At 39.5% G+C, this 13,336-nt stretch overlaps 1 protein-coding gene across 2 annotated transcripts in view; it reads right to left on the reverse strand.

Moving 5' to 3' along the window:
* Window positions 1–13,336, reverse strand: part of GSK3B (glycogen synthase kinase 3 beta) — a 148,733-nt gene that overhangs the window by 46,863 nt on the left and 88,534 nt on the right. For both annotated transcript variants that reach the window (XM_063148393.1, XM_063148395.1), the window contains exons 4-6: window positions 8,803–8,913; window positions 5,780–5,910; window positions 3,851–3,957 (exon numbers count right to left, since the gene is read on the reverse strand). In XM_063148393.1, coding sequence (XP_063004463.1) covers window positions 3,851–3,957; window positions 5,780–5,910; window positions 8,803–8,913 — 349 coding nt within the window. The remainder of the gene's footprint in view (window positions 1–3,850; window positions 3,958–5,779; window positions 5,911–8,802; window positions 8,914–13,336) is intronic.

The following is a 13,336-nucleotide window of genomic DNA, read 5'->3' on the forward strand; positions in this document are numbered from 1 at the left end:
AAAGCACTGAGAGCAGCAGTCCCTCGTTGTGCAGAAGCACCACCAGGATCTGCTGAGTCCTCCCCTGCCCTGCCACCTCACCTGAGGAAAAAACCACATGAGATGGAGGCAAAGCTCAGCTGCACAGCTTCTTTCCATAAAAAAGGAGCTCAAGGCAACAAAAACATCTGCATCCAGCCCTACTCCAGTGCCTGTCCCAGGACAATGCAGGGGAACATGGGCATCCATTCCAGAGCTTTTCAGCAGCAGCATCACCCATATGACCAGCACAGCCAGAACCATGCCATCAACATACTCTGGGATGCTATAACACACACAGACTGGCAAAGAAGAAACACCAGCCAAAACGCTGTCAGGGCACAGCTGAAGGGCTTGGTTTGGAAAAAACCAACAAACCAGTCCCCCACTTCCCTCTCTTCACCTCCCTCAAAAAACTCCAAACAACCACCAACAAACTCCTGCAAATCAGCTGCAGGAAGTAAACTATGTCCATTCCCAGCAAGCTTTAGAGACAAACACAAACACTTGCAGGATTCATAGCTAAAGGTGCACAAAGGCCCAATCTGTTCAAGCTACGAAGGCACCCAATTGACATGAATACTTGTGCCTGACCACTGAAAAATCCTGTAAAGTTCTAATGCAGTCACATAACAGCTATTATGGGTAGGGACTTGTAGCTATTTGGCAACAGTGACTATTTAAGAACTCTAATAGGTCATTTCCCAGGTCGTTATTTTAAAAATAGAGTCCCAGGTCTGCTGGAGGCACTACCTGCAGTAAATGTGATTTGATGCTGCTCTTACTATGGCATATATTTAAATGCAGCACTAATGTGGTACTTTACAGAAGTGTGACAAACATCACATCCCTGGCTCAGTTATTTTTTAAAGGGATCTCTTGGGTTAGAATTGAAGTAATGCACTTCAATGAAACAATCAAGATCCTAGAAGTTAAATGCCAGTTTACAGTTTGTTGTGACATCCAGGATGAAGAGACACATCCTGGAATGAACTGCTACACTGAAGAGCAAGTAATGTCATGAGGACAAATTAATGTGTTTAAAGACAACGTGGATGAAGTCAGACAGCCTAATGCAACTCCTAGTTGCAATGCCAAACAAGATGACTAACAACTGACATTGCCATAATGCAGCTGGCTGTGCAGTCAAGTATTGGGCCACCAGTGCCACTGCCTAGTCCTCAAAAGGACTTCTTGCTCAGAAATCCTTCCAGTCATTATCCTGTTGCAGCGCATTATAATCATAAGCCCTGCAGTAATATTAACACACAACAAAAACCTTCACAAAAACAGCTGGAAGCCTTGCAGATAATGCAGGAAAATTTCTACTTAGAACACTTTTTGGCTTTGTATTCTTCATTGATTTTACTTTCACCACAGTTTTACTAGAGGATATTTAACTGGGGGAATAAAGATCCCTGCCTTGCATGTAAAGATCACTTTTTGTTACCACACACACAAGTGATTCTTACAGGGTGATAAAGACTACAGTGGGAAAAGGTTGTTATGCTAACAACTCACAAGAAAAACAAGAACTAAAAAAACTAAGCATGCCAACATATAAGTTTAAAAGGCAGCATTACAATACTGAAGCATTTCACAGTTCCCTACACTCTGAGCTGTGGATAAAGCACTAAGAATTACATGCTCTTTTCCTTCTTTTAGTAAATCTCTATATGCTTGTTTATTGGTATTCCAACAAGCTGGATGAGTTTGGATGAACAATCCCATGTGAAATAAGGAAGAGTTCTCACTATGCACAATTGCTGTCTACCAGCAAGAACTAAGGGATATGTACAAACAGCAGCCCCACAAAATTAACCCTTAGAATTTATTAACCCTTAGAAATTAGCGTACTGCAGAACACTGGAAAACTGCAGAGCTTGTAAAAGCATTTTATTCCTCCTCATCTCTCAAATCCAAAGACTGCTAAGAAAGAAGAGGAAGGTGGATAGGACAGGAAGGAGTGAAGGACCATTAACTTAATTTTCAAGCAATTCAGTGCAAATTTCAAAGAAAGGATTTGGGGGGACAGGTGGGGTTTTTGGCACAAGACAGTCAGAACAATGACTGAAATTCAAGATATTTTTGAAGGCAAGTGAACAATTGCACTTCAGAATGCAATTTTTATTAGAACCATTTTAGAGACCAGCAGGTAAAACAACAAAAATGGAAAGCACAAATTGAACAAGGGTCTGCAGTGGGAGCAAGAGACACTTCACAGGCTTATCTGAAAAGCAGTTTCTCCTGCTGACACATAAAATACACATTTTATGCAGCTATCCTCTGAAACAAGAGGTCTCAGAGCACTCTGATAATGCAGCTGAGCCAATCTATTAGCTCTCAGCTGGCAAAAAGATGTCAAATGGGATCAGCCACCTTCCCCTCACTCACGAGCTCACAACACTTTGCTTTTACCTGGGCTCTGCTGCTTACTGGACTGCACAATACTGCTGACTGCACTCACTCACTCACACAGCAGGAAGTTAACCTGCCAAAATCTCTTGTCAGTTGATGCTGAATCAGCAAATTAAACAGTAAACTGTGAGAGCCAGGGTATCCAGGGACAAGTGCAGGGGTGGGGCTGCCACTTCTGGCCGCAGCCAACAGTAAGTTCTGCCCTTCTATCCTTATTGTGCCATACTTGCCCTAGACTACTCTTGGTTCTGCCTCTTTTTCCTACCAGGAAAATATGCAAGAGTTGCTACAATACATACTGAACAGTAACTAATGCGAAAAAAATTTATGAGAGCAGGGAAGTCTTCAGGAACATACTGAGTGGGGCTTTTTGTTCCTCTTTAAGAACTGCGGAGTTAAAACAAGTCAGCCAGCCACTGAGTTTCACTCTAGTTCAAACATAGTGAGTTTAAATATACTGGTTATAAACACAGTCTGCCAAGAGTTGATCATGATCTCAAAATCCTTTTGAAAACATTAAACCTTGCCTAAATGACTCAAGGCCATAAGCAAAGTAAAAGGTTCCCCAATATTGTGCAGAGAGGCAAAGCTGCTCTCTTTTGCACTAGAACTCAGAAGGAGCCCAGGCAGTATCTTGACTGAAAATCTGAAGTAGTTACCAATAACCAGCCAACACACAGTTGTTCATTTCCAAGATTTTTCATTTTGCTGTTCATTTTTGGTTCTCTCCTGTAAGAAAACTTGGCTATTCCCTGATCTCCATCAAACATCCAGCTTCCCTAGTATCTCCATGACACAGCCATGTGACAGGTATGTAGAAAGAGTTCTTTGTGTTCAAAATTAATGACTAAAGGACAGTAAGAGCTAGCAGAATTAGAAGGACTGCTGTACACAATATATTAAAGTTGTAAAGAGAATTTAAAGTCAATCATTAGGCCACACTTACCTCCCCCTATAAACTCTTTACTAAAAGCCAAGTAAATAAATTACAGATTTATGTCTAAACCACATCACATCAGAAGCAGTAGCTGGTTTTCTGCAGACATTCTTTACAGTTATTTCAAGTTATTAAAAATGCTTTTCTGGCTTGAGATCTCATACCTACTTTTAAACTAAATAGCAACATTACATGGAATTTTTTTTTCACTTGTAATCAGATTTCCCCCCCTCTACATTGAAAAAGCCCCTTTCCTAGTGTAATTAATGCTGAAATCTCAAAAGGTGTAGAAAGCACAGCAGCCATCTACAAACCATTTGTATTTCTTTAAAAAGTGGTATCTAATAATTTACAACCAAATTCAGTCCCCAGGGATTATGTTTGAGATCTCTGGAAACCTTTACACTTCAATGGAGGATAAAAACTGAGGCAGAGGATAAAATCTGGTACAGATGCCAATGAAATGCACACACATACCTATACTGGAGGTATAATCGGTGGCCCCAAAGATCAACTCTGGTGCCCTGTAGTACCGAGAGCAGATGTACGACACGTTGGGTTCTCCACGAACCAGCTGTTTTGCACTGCAAAGAAAACAACAGTATTTCAGTAATGAACACCTGCAATATTGCTGTGCACACCAACATGAAGCTTTGTCACTCTTCACCCACTCCCCATTCTCAAATGTTGAGGCATAATATTCTTTTAAGCTGATTCAAACAGACTCCTTGATTAACTGTGAAATCAGTCCAATCCATCAAGCATCTACTCCATACTGGGGACAGCAAAGGAAATTCCACGTACAATCTAGGTGAAAAACAGGGTCAAATTATTGGCTGCCAGTTGTCATTTGAAAGATACAAAGGCTTGTTTACAGTGGGAAGGAGGACAGAAAACAGTTTGGTCAAATGTAGTCACCGTTCAAGGTTTAAAAGCTCTGGATACTCACAAGGACTGAGGGGGGTATTTTTGTCTGTTTGGGGTTTTTGTTTGTTGGTTTGCTTTTTTGTTTGTTTGGTTTTAATTTCCATCACAAGATTCTGCTCCTTTGCTACTTAAGGGAGCTTGGTATGAGGTGACAAAGGGAAAAAAAAAAACCTTTGCCATTGTATTCACATATCATGGTCCACAATTAACATGAAGGTTTCTCTTATACTGTAATCGATCAGCCACAGAGGGTTTAACCTACAGTATTGCCTCAATACTTCTCTTTAAAAGAATCCAAGAAAAGAATGGGCCACAAGATCCCACTGCTTTAGGAACATGAGTCTATGGGCATATTACACTTCTTTCTTAATTAACAAGTGCAAGACAAAAAGGAGCTGGAAGACAAAACTTCCCTTACTGTCCTTTTGGAAATATGACATTCACCTAAATAGCACCAAACACTGCAGAGTGGCAAGCCAGTCAAATCCACTGCTCAGCTCTCCAGACACTCCTCTCAGACTTCAGTGAAGAACTTCCATCACCCATTTTAAAAAGTCTCAGGTTTCTATATAGAAACTACAGTTAACAAATTCCCACTGATAAAAAAAAATGTATTCCCTTTATGCATTGTCAGTTTTGAGCTTCAGCACGATTCCTACTTTGCCCCAATGCTGGTGAGGTAGAGCTGAGGAGATCCCAAGGCACAGCCACGACAATGCACTGCATGAATAACCCCCATCTGACATTCCCACTCACTATGGCCAAGCAAATTTAGCAACAGCAGCCTCTGTAACCTCTCACACATATACCCCAACTATTTTAGTCTGCAAAGTTACAGCACAATCTAAAGACTGAACTTTCTCAGAGAGAAATCTATGTTCTGCCTCACTGCAGATTGCACCAATTTCTGTATCAGTTCTAAGGTAGAGGCTGGACTCTAAAGGTGATTCTGAGTGGATATTGGAAATAAATGTGCCTTTGGAAACTAGAACATAGATATCCACTATCCAAGAGCTTCAACTGCAAGTGCTGCTTCTGATTTTGAGCCTCTATGATATTTGCAACATTAAGTGAATTGTTTAAGTGCAAGTAGACTGACTAGTGTAACATCATCCTTTTTAAGTTACAATGCCACCACGCCTGTCCTCGCTTGCCCAAACACACTTCACTGCAATAACTGGTTCTGGTTTTCCATGCTGCAGTATTTTCCCTATGTCATGGTATATTTATTTCATTTTCTAATACCTACAAAAACAAGAGGCGTGAAGTTTAATTCCCTCTCTCTTAATACCCTTTTCCAGCTCTTCCCTGCCACTCCTTTGAACTCACTTTGGGGGCAAATAGAATAGCAGTAATTCCTCTTTTAAGCTACAAATAAAAACCTTCTAAGGGACACTGAGAATTTCTTGGCAAAGTTGCATCAAGGTTCACTTTGAAGGAAGACCTCTTCACCAGATTTCAGGCCACAAATGCACTTACCTTCCAAAGTCACAGAGTTTTAGAACAGCTGTATCAGGGTCCAGCAAGAGGTTCTGTGGTTTTATATCCCGGTGGCAGATCCCAAAGGAATGGATATAGGCTAAACTCCGGAACAGCTGATACATGTACAACTGGAACACAGAAATAGCAGTCAAATCAGGGTAAACAATCAATCAGTTTAGCACAAACCCTTATTAGAAGAAAAACAAAATCACTGAGAAAAAGACCATACTGAATGCCTATTAGAGCTATGAATGTGGGCCAGGTATTTGCATACCTTCCCCACACACCCTTTGCTACATACACACACATGTGGTTCAAATCTTTTCATGTGTCCTTTCAGATAGCATAATTAGCACAATTCCAAAGAAATAATTGTGCCAGTTTTCAAACATTTGTAAATAATGGCAATCATAAAAAGCATAAACAAAAAAGTTTCAGTTTGTTCTACAAATAAGCCTCTTCACAGCAGTGAAGTATTCCAGGTTATTAAAAAAACCCCAAACAAACAAACAACCAAAAAAAACACCCCACAAAATGCAAAAGAAAACCTTTCAGTTAGTGAAGCTATATTAAATATAGCCCAAAGACAAGGGTAGTGTCTCAGCCTGTCACTGAAGTGAATCTCCTAGTGTTTCTTGCTGAGGGGACAGAGTCATTTTAATTTCAAATCTCTGGATGAAAACAGAAGGCAAATAAAACCAACTGTTCAAAATAAGTTTATGCAAGGCACAACAAACAAGTATGCTGAGGGAGAGTTTTCTCTGCCTACTTTCCAGGGCCGGCTAACCCCTTAGCAAGGAAGAACACAGCAAGAGGAGGTATTATGAAGCCAAGAACTTCACAAGAAGCTTACAGGGCAGGGGGAGGATGTCCAGCTTCTGGAGATACACATTTTTTGCTATGGCTAATGAAAAGCTGCTGGATACGATTAAGGATGTTTACAGTCATAAAGGCATAGAAAGCCCTGTTTTAAGGTTGACAAAAGGCTGCCAGATTATTTTTTATTTTTGTTGTGTCCCCACAAACAAAAATCAAGCTACAGGCAGGACACTATACCAGGGATGCAACTCCACATTTTTCTTTCACAAGCACATTTTTCCACAGTTCACCTTTAATGGTCTATATAACCAGGTGCAATTACTTGATATTGATATCAGGTCATGTTTGCCTCTCTTTCACTATTATCTTTGTCGTCACACTTTCTCTCCCCCTTGTTTTTTGTTGTTTATTTGTCAGGAAAGTAGGAGAGGGAAGAGAATTGCTTGAATTTTGGCTCTAGGCCTCTGGTTTTCATACTTGTTTCTGAAAACCACAACTCTGCACAAAGAAAAGCGAACAAACATTTTTTCCGAATTGCCTGTTCTAGTCCCTCAAGTATGTATTGTGCAAGTGTATTGCAAAATAATGCAAAAGACTGCTCTAACTTGAGGGGTCAAGTTAACACATGTGGGATTTATAAAGCATGCCTTTCATCTCCACAAAGCAAACCCAAAATTTCCAAGGACTCCTTACAGCAGGTTAGAAATTACACATAAAAATTAACCAGAAGATTACTAGAGCAGCTTCTGTGCAGCTTTAAGTTTCTTTGTTACTCAGGGAAAAGCAGCTCTCTGCCTGCCTAGTTATCCATTAGAAGTGAACAAATAGGTATGATCTGACCTTTGTGTAGCCAAGATGCCTGGAAAATTGCAAAATCTTTAATGACATTAAGGCAACATGATCTTTTTAAATACAGGATTATATAAAAGCCTTGCCAGAAAAATAAGAATAGCTTTCCAGACTACCTGGAACAGGAAGTCCCAGGCATCCTGCAAGATGAAAGAGTTGAAGCAGATTTTTCTCTGAAAGTGTAAGGAAGAACAATTTTCTCAAGTTCCCACAACGAGAACAATTAGGGCAAGAACACTAACAAGAGATATATAAACAAGTTATCAAAAGCCAAGCCTACAGATTTTGGGGAGCACATAATCTGAGGACATGATGTTCCACCAACAGACCAAAGTGAGACCTTGAAGTCTGCTGGATGATAAATTTCTGTCCTTTCTTAAAAATCAGGTAAACATAATGCCTATTGCAGAGACATGCCATTTACAATTTATGCATGTAGTTATGGCACAAAACTTCATTATTGAAATAATTACTATTTGTAGCTTTCACCTTTGAAACTTTCATCTTCTTTCCACCAAAATGAAGTTTTTTCTTAAGCCAGCCCTTACATTAAGCATTACACGTTTAAGGAGGTATCTGGAGAAATCAATATGCATCAGGAAATTTTGTTGTTAATTTCCATTAAATATTACCTGTGTGCCATGTTAACAAGTTAATGCCATGTGAAAACATCATTTACTAGTGTGTGGATTGTGCTCACCACAATATAGGAAACAGAACTATGAGGCCGCAGATGGGTCCCATGTTGGACAGCAAATGAGAAATTTTATTTACTTTAACTCCTGTGTAAAAGATGTATACAACTTGAATAAGTTTTTGAAACTACAATGTGCATACAAGCACCTTACCCCATGTAGCTTTTGAAGACATAAGCCAATGAGCTTCAAGTAGAAACAAAAATGTGCCTTTCATGACCACAACAAAAGCACATGAACTCTTACTCATATGCCAGGAAAAGGGGAAGATAACAGATTAGAGAACATCCTCCTGACATCCTCTTTCAGTTCCTGACCTTTGTTCTATTATGTCTTCACCACCTCAGGAAACTGAAAGCCGCTAATCTGGCCGGTCTCAGCCTCCGTCCAAGCTGCATCAAAAACAAAACACCCCCCCACACTCTGTATCCCCAACCCATTCCAAGATTTCTGTAAGGTCAGAAATTGGGAGTGTTTAAGTCTCAACCCTCTATTCTTCCTTCACAATAACAACAAGTAATTCTAAATTTTTTCCTTGCCTCAAGATCTATTTGCTTCTAAAAATTTCTGAAAATTTACTGTTATGTCAGAAAAGAGTATCCACAGTATATTTCTGTACTATCTTGCTTCACCTAACCACATCTGTCAGTTACCTACCTTGACATAAATCATAGGGAGTGTCTGTTTGGCCCGACTATAATGTCTGGCAACTCTGTATACTGTTTCAGGAACATAGTCCAGCACCAAGTTGAGGTACACCTCATCTTTCTGAAAGAGAATAAAGAAGAAAAACAAATCAGCACTAGATTTGAGGCATGAAGTACAATCAAAGTGTTAAAAGCAACCTAAAAGATGAGAAAGCTGTGGACATTTAAAGTCCCATCTTTACCATGGAACTATTTAGGCTTTGCACTTGTGCATTCATACTTTTGTCAAACCTATGTTTAAGGTCATGTTATTGTTCTGGTCTCCTATGTAAGATATTTTCTGATTATAAATGGAGACAAGGATATAATTGTTCTGCCCAGTCAATATTTTCATTAGGAGAGTATTTCAAGGTAACATCAGCATAATAAGTTAAAACAGCCTATTAACTCATTAGTCCCTTACCTGCCAAAACCCAAGAAGTGCAAATTTAAAAGCTCAAAATTCAGCCCCCAACAACAACACATCAAAAAAAGTTCAAACAACCTTCATCTTTTAGAAATGTTACTTTGATCTTACTGAATTCCCAGCTATTAAGAGATTAACACACATTAACCATTTGTATACAGTAAGCCAGTGTTAAAATTTATAACCATTCTGTTTGCAGGTATTTCTATGTCCCAGTTATTTCCAACTTTAACATATGAACTTATTCATTACAAAAGAGAACAAGCCAAAACCAAAGTCTCAAGTATAATTTTTAATATCTAGGATTAAGTTAGAAGTTCATGTGAACATAACACAGAGAAACAACAAAAGTAGCCTTATAATAAGGTACTTTGTTACATAATAAAGTACCTTATTGTACATTAGCAAAGGAAAGAAGGAACAAAGAGGACTTAAATTACAAAGTACTATAATCATATAGTGCCTAACTGCAAAACTGAGAATTTTCAGCAGTGAAACAGGTCTTAAAGAGACTTCTGATATTTTAATGCAGTCTTCAGTGCAAATCCTACCAGAATTGTGAATACATCTAATGTTGGGGAGTGGGTAAAATCCATTAATTCAGCATAAAAAATGATTTTGAGAGCTAGTGAAGTAACCAGAAGTAATCTCTCCTGTACCTGTTATTTTATCACCTAGAACTTTCTATAGAGAAAGATAATACATAGAGAATTTAAACAGATGGAAACAGCACAGAGCTCCCAGGTCTTCAGCTGGAGGCCCTTGTCAGAAGATCCACTGGCTATCTACATCTTAACATCTGAACCTAAACCTCATCTAGCTACAGCAATTTAATACTACTCTACTGCGACTTGACCCAGCACTTAGCACAGAGTGAGGTGTGCCTCTGTCACAGGGCTCTGCTGTCCTGCCACAGCAAAGAGCAGCAGTCTGGTACATGCTAACACCTTGAATACATATGCATAGAACAGCTGGCTTTGTGTGCTTTCAAGGCTCAGAATTCAAGATGTCTGCTTGCCCTTATTTGACAATAAAGGCTTGTATTTTCAGGACATTTTAATAGCTCTTACCAATACCTCCTAATAGACCAAGTCACCTTGTATGGCCCTGCCTTTGTCGTTCTTCCCTACAAAGAAAGCTCTTTTCTTAATATCATTGCTTAAATGACAGTGGCAATAGCACAGTATCAAGCAAATGACAATGGCCCACCAACTTGTATCTATCTGGTCTTATCATACTTCTCAAACATAGACAAGGAGCAGCCTCCAAGACCTTGCCTATGCTGGTGCTTCTCCCAGTGCCATCCCAGGAACTGGGAACAATGGGAAGGCTTCTGGGGACCAACCTGGGGAGAAGAAAATTTTTGAAATGGATGAGAAGGGACAACTACCAGCAGTGCAGAGGAAATACCAGACAGCTCTGGAACTCCACAGACGTGCAAATATATGCAAGGGAAAAAAAAAACAAAACCACTTGTATTTTAGCACTTTTCCTGCAGCAAGGAAAGTTCTTCTTTCCCTGACTCTCACTTCAAGCCAATAAAATTCATCCACCGCCTCTTCTTAGGTCAGAGCTTTCAAGGTTTAGTTATAAAATACCAAAAATAAATGTCCTAAAAAAATTCTAAGTTAGCTTGTGCTGGTAAGGCAATCTGTAAACCATGAGAGAAAACAGTCACATGAATATGAATGCTGTTTGCTTCAGTGTAGGTACAACCTGATGAATATGCTAAATGTCTGCCTCTCAGAGGATGGGAAAGTCTTACTGGTGACAAATCACTTCACCGAGTACTGTTACTGAGGTTGGTGACTTTGATCCAAGTATTCATGTTTCATGTATCAAAAAGATTTACATGAGAGATTAGAGGAAAAAAATGAGTAAAAATTAAATTATAGTGATTTTATAATCCTCTCATAATACAAACAAAAGGACACATGTAAAACAGTAAAACATATGATCAATAAACCCTGTCTACACTACTTCACAGCAGAGAGTTTTTAGAACTACAGAACTACTCTCTAGTTCATATCATCTTTGCTTTGCTTTCAGCGCCTCCATTTTTATTTATAATTTTACATGCTATTAAAAATGGGACCAATTCAGTATCATGACACAAGCACAAAAAACCTGGAGGCATTGGCATCTTTAGAGACGAAGGCTTCACTTCTGAGTTTTGATGCCATCCCGCAGTACCGGAACAAACAGCGTGGATTTTGTGTGGTGCTGCTCCTGTGTAAATGTGTATCACACAGAACACAAAGGCACAAGAACACCTTTCCCCCCCTCATCAACTATCAAGTTTTGATGTACCACTTGAGGGACCCAGAACTCCAATATGCAGCTATAAATGCAAGGCTTATCCCATAGGCCATGTAAGTGCCGGCATACTCCACCCCTGCCACACACAACTGACTCCAGAGGTTCTCTTAATGACTGCTATAATGAATTAAAGACTATTCAGGTGTTTTGAGTGACATCCTCCTGATGTCATCTGGCACTGGTCTGATAAACATACAGGAAAGATTTTACACGACCCCTGATCCTTCTCAGTGAGCATGAACTGGATGAAAATAATATCCAAGTTACCTGGATTCCCCTGAACAAGATTCAGGATGAGCTAGGAAGCAGTCATGGCCTGACAAGCTCTGAGCATGATGTAACCTGGTTTGCCTACCTCATGCATTCCTCCTAAACACATATTTTTCCAGTGACCCAGATGTATTGCAGTAGGAAACAGGGTTAGCTTGAAGAGCTTGCCAAATGAGGGCAACTGCTCGAGGATCAACTGGGACGATCAAGGCTTATCTTTCCATTACAGGGAACCTCACCACATATTCCACAAGTGACTTGTTTCCATACTGCTGTTTCAAAACTGCTGGTCTGGGAACAAAACAAGGTAACCTGACCGTCACAAGCATGTCTGAAATTACCTACAGAAAACAGAAAAGACCAGAGAAGCTGCAGCATACAAAATACAGAAAGCAAACACAAGATGTCATTAAATAACTCACTTCTCCTTAAAGACCTTGGGCTTACTAGCCTTCTGTTGCAGATCAAGTGTATTTTTATTCTCCTGGGCTTGCTGCTAAGATTATGACCATGTACAGTTAAAAATAAAAAAGGGGAAGAGCAGAATAGCAGATCCTGAAACCCAGAATCAAAAGTATTTCATTAGGATTTTGACTTCAGCAATGCAGCTCATGTACCAGCATCAAGTGCTACAAGCTTCTTTTTGTCACTTGGCAGATGAATCCTCAGTTGATAAACACTGCTCCAAAATGAGCCATAGCAAAATAATCAGTGCTTTGCCATCAAATTGCTCTGCACCTCTCAAGAAGCACCAATTCAGGCACTGCTTCACTTTGGTGGGAAATACTTAATGCAAGTAAATACTCGTGCAACCTGTACCATAATAAGAGGCATGAGAAAGACTAGGACACAAGAGCCAAAACATTTTAGCAACCTCATTCTTTTTCTTGTGTCAGAAATTGGAGACAAAACAGGATGAAAGTACATGGGTATTACACACAATGTGGCTGAGGACTGAGTAAAATTGAAAACACTGCCTTACTGAAAAAGGAAAGGCTGGAGGTGTCCAACTCCATTTTAAAACTCTCGTCGCTTTCAGTCCACAGAAGTAATCTGTTTAAAGCATCCTCCAGTTGTGCTTGAGGCCAATATAAAGAAACAGCTATTGAATTAAAATAAAGCAATGGCTATTGAATTCAAAGATTCACTTTTCTAGATTGTTCCTTGCAGTGATAGTTAAAATATTGCTTCTCTGTGATCATCTCCTACCTCGACAAACCTCAAATTGATCCAAAGTGGTTCCTACAAGCTTTTGTTTTCATTTATCAGACACACTACATTTACAACATGCATATATAAAGTAGCAACCAACATTAAGCCAGTCACAGTCCAACTATTTCCCCTATTTACCACCATGATGATAGAAGCCAGGGAGGTCATATATGCCAAACACCAAACTAACAGCAAAAGGAAAATTCTTACTCTGATAATATGCCAGCATCTAATAAGACATTGGAAGTACTCCTGAACTGTCAAGGCCTATGTGGAA

The sequence above is a fragment of the Melospiza melodia genome, chromosome 2 (assembly GCF_035770615.1).
Source record: "Melospiza melodia melodia isolate bMelMel2 chromosome 2, bMelMel2.pri, whole genome shotgun sequence".
NCBI lineage: Eukaryota > Metazoa > Chordata > Aves > Passeriformes > Passerellidae > Melospiza > Melospiza melodia.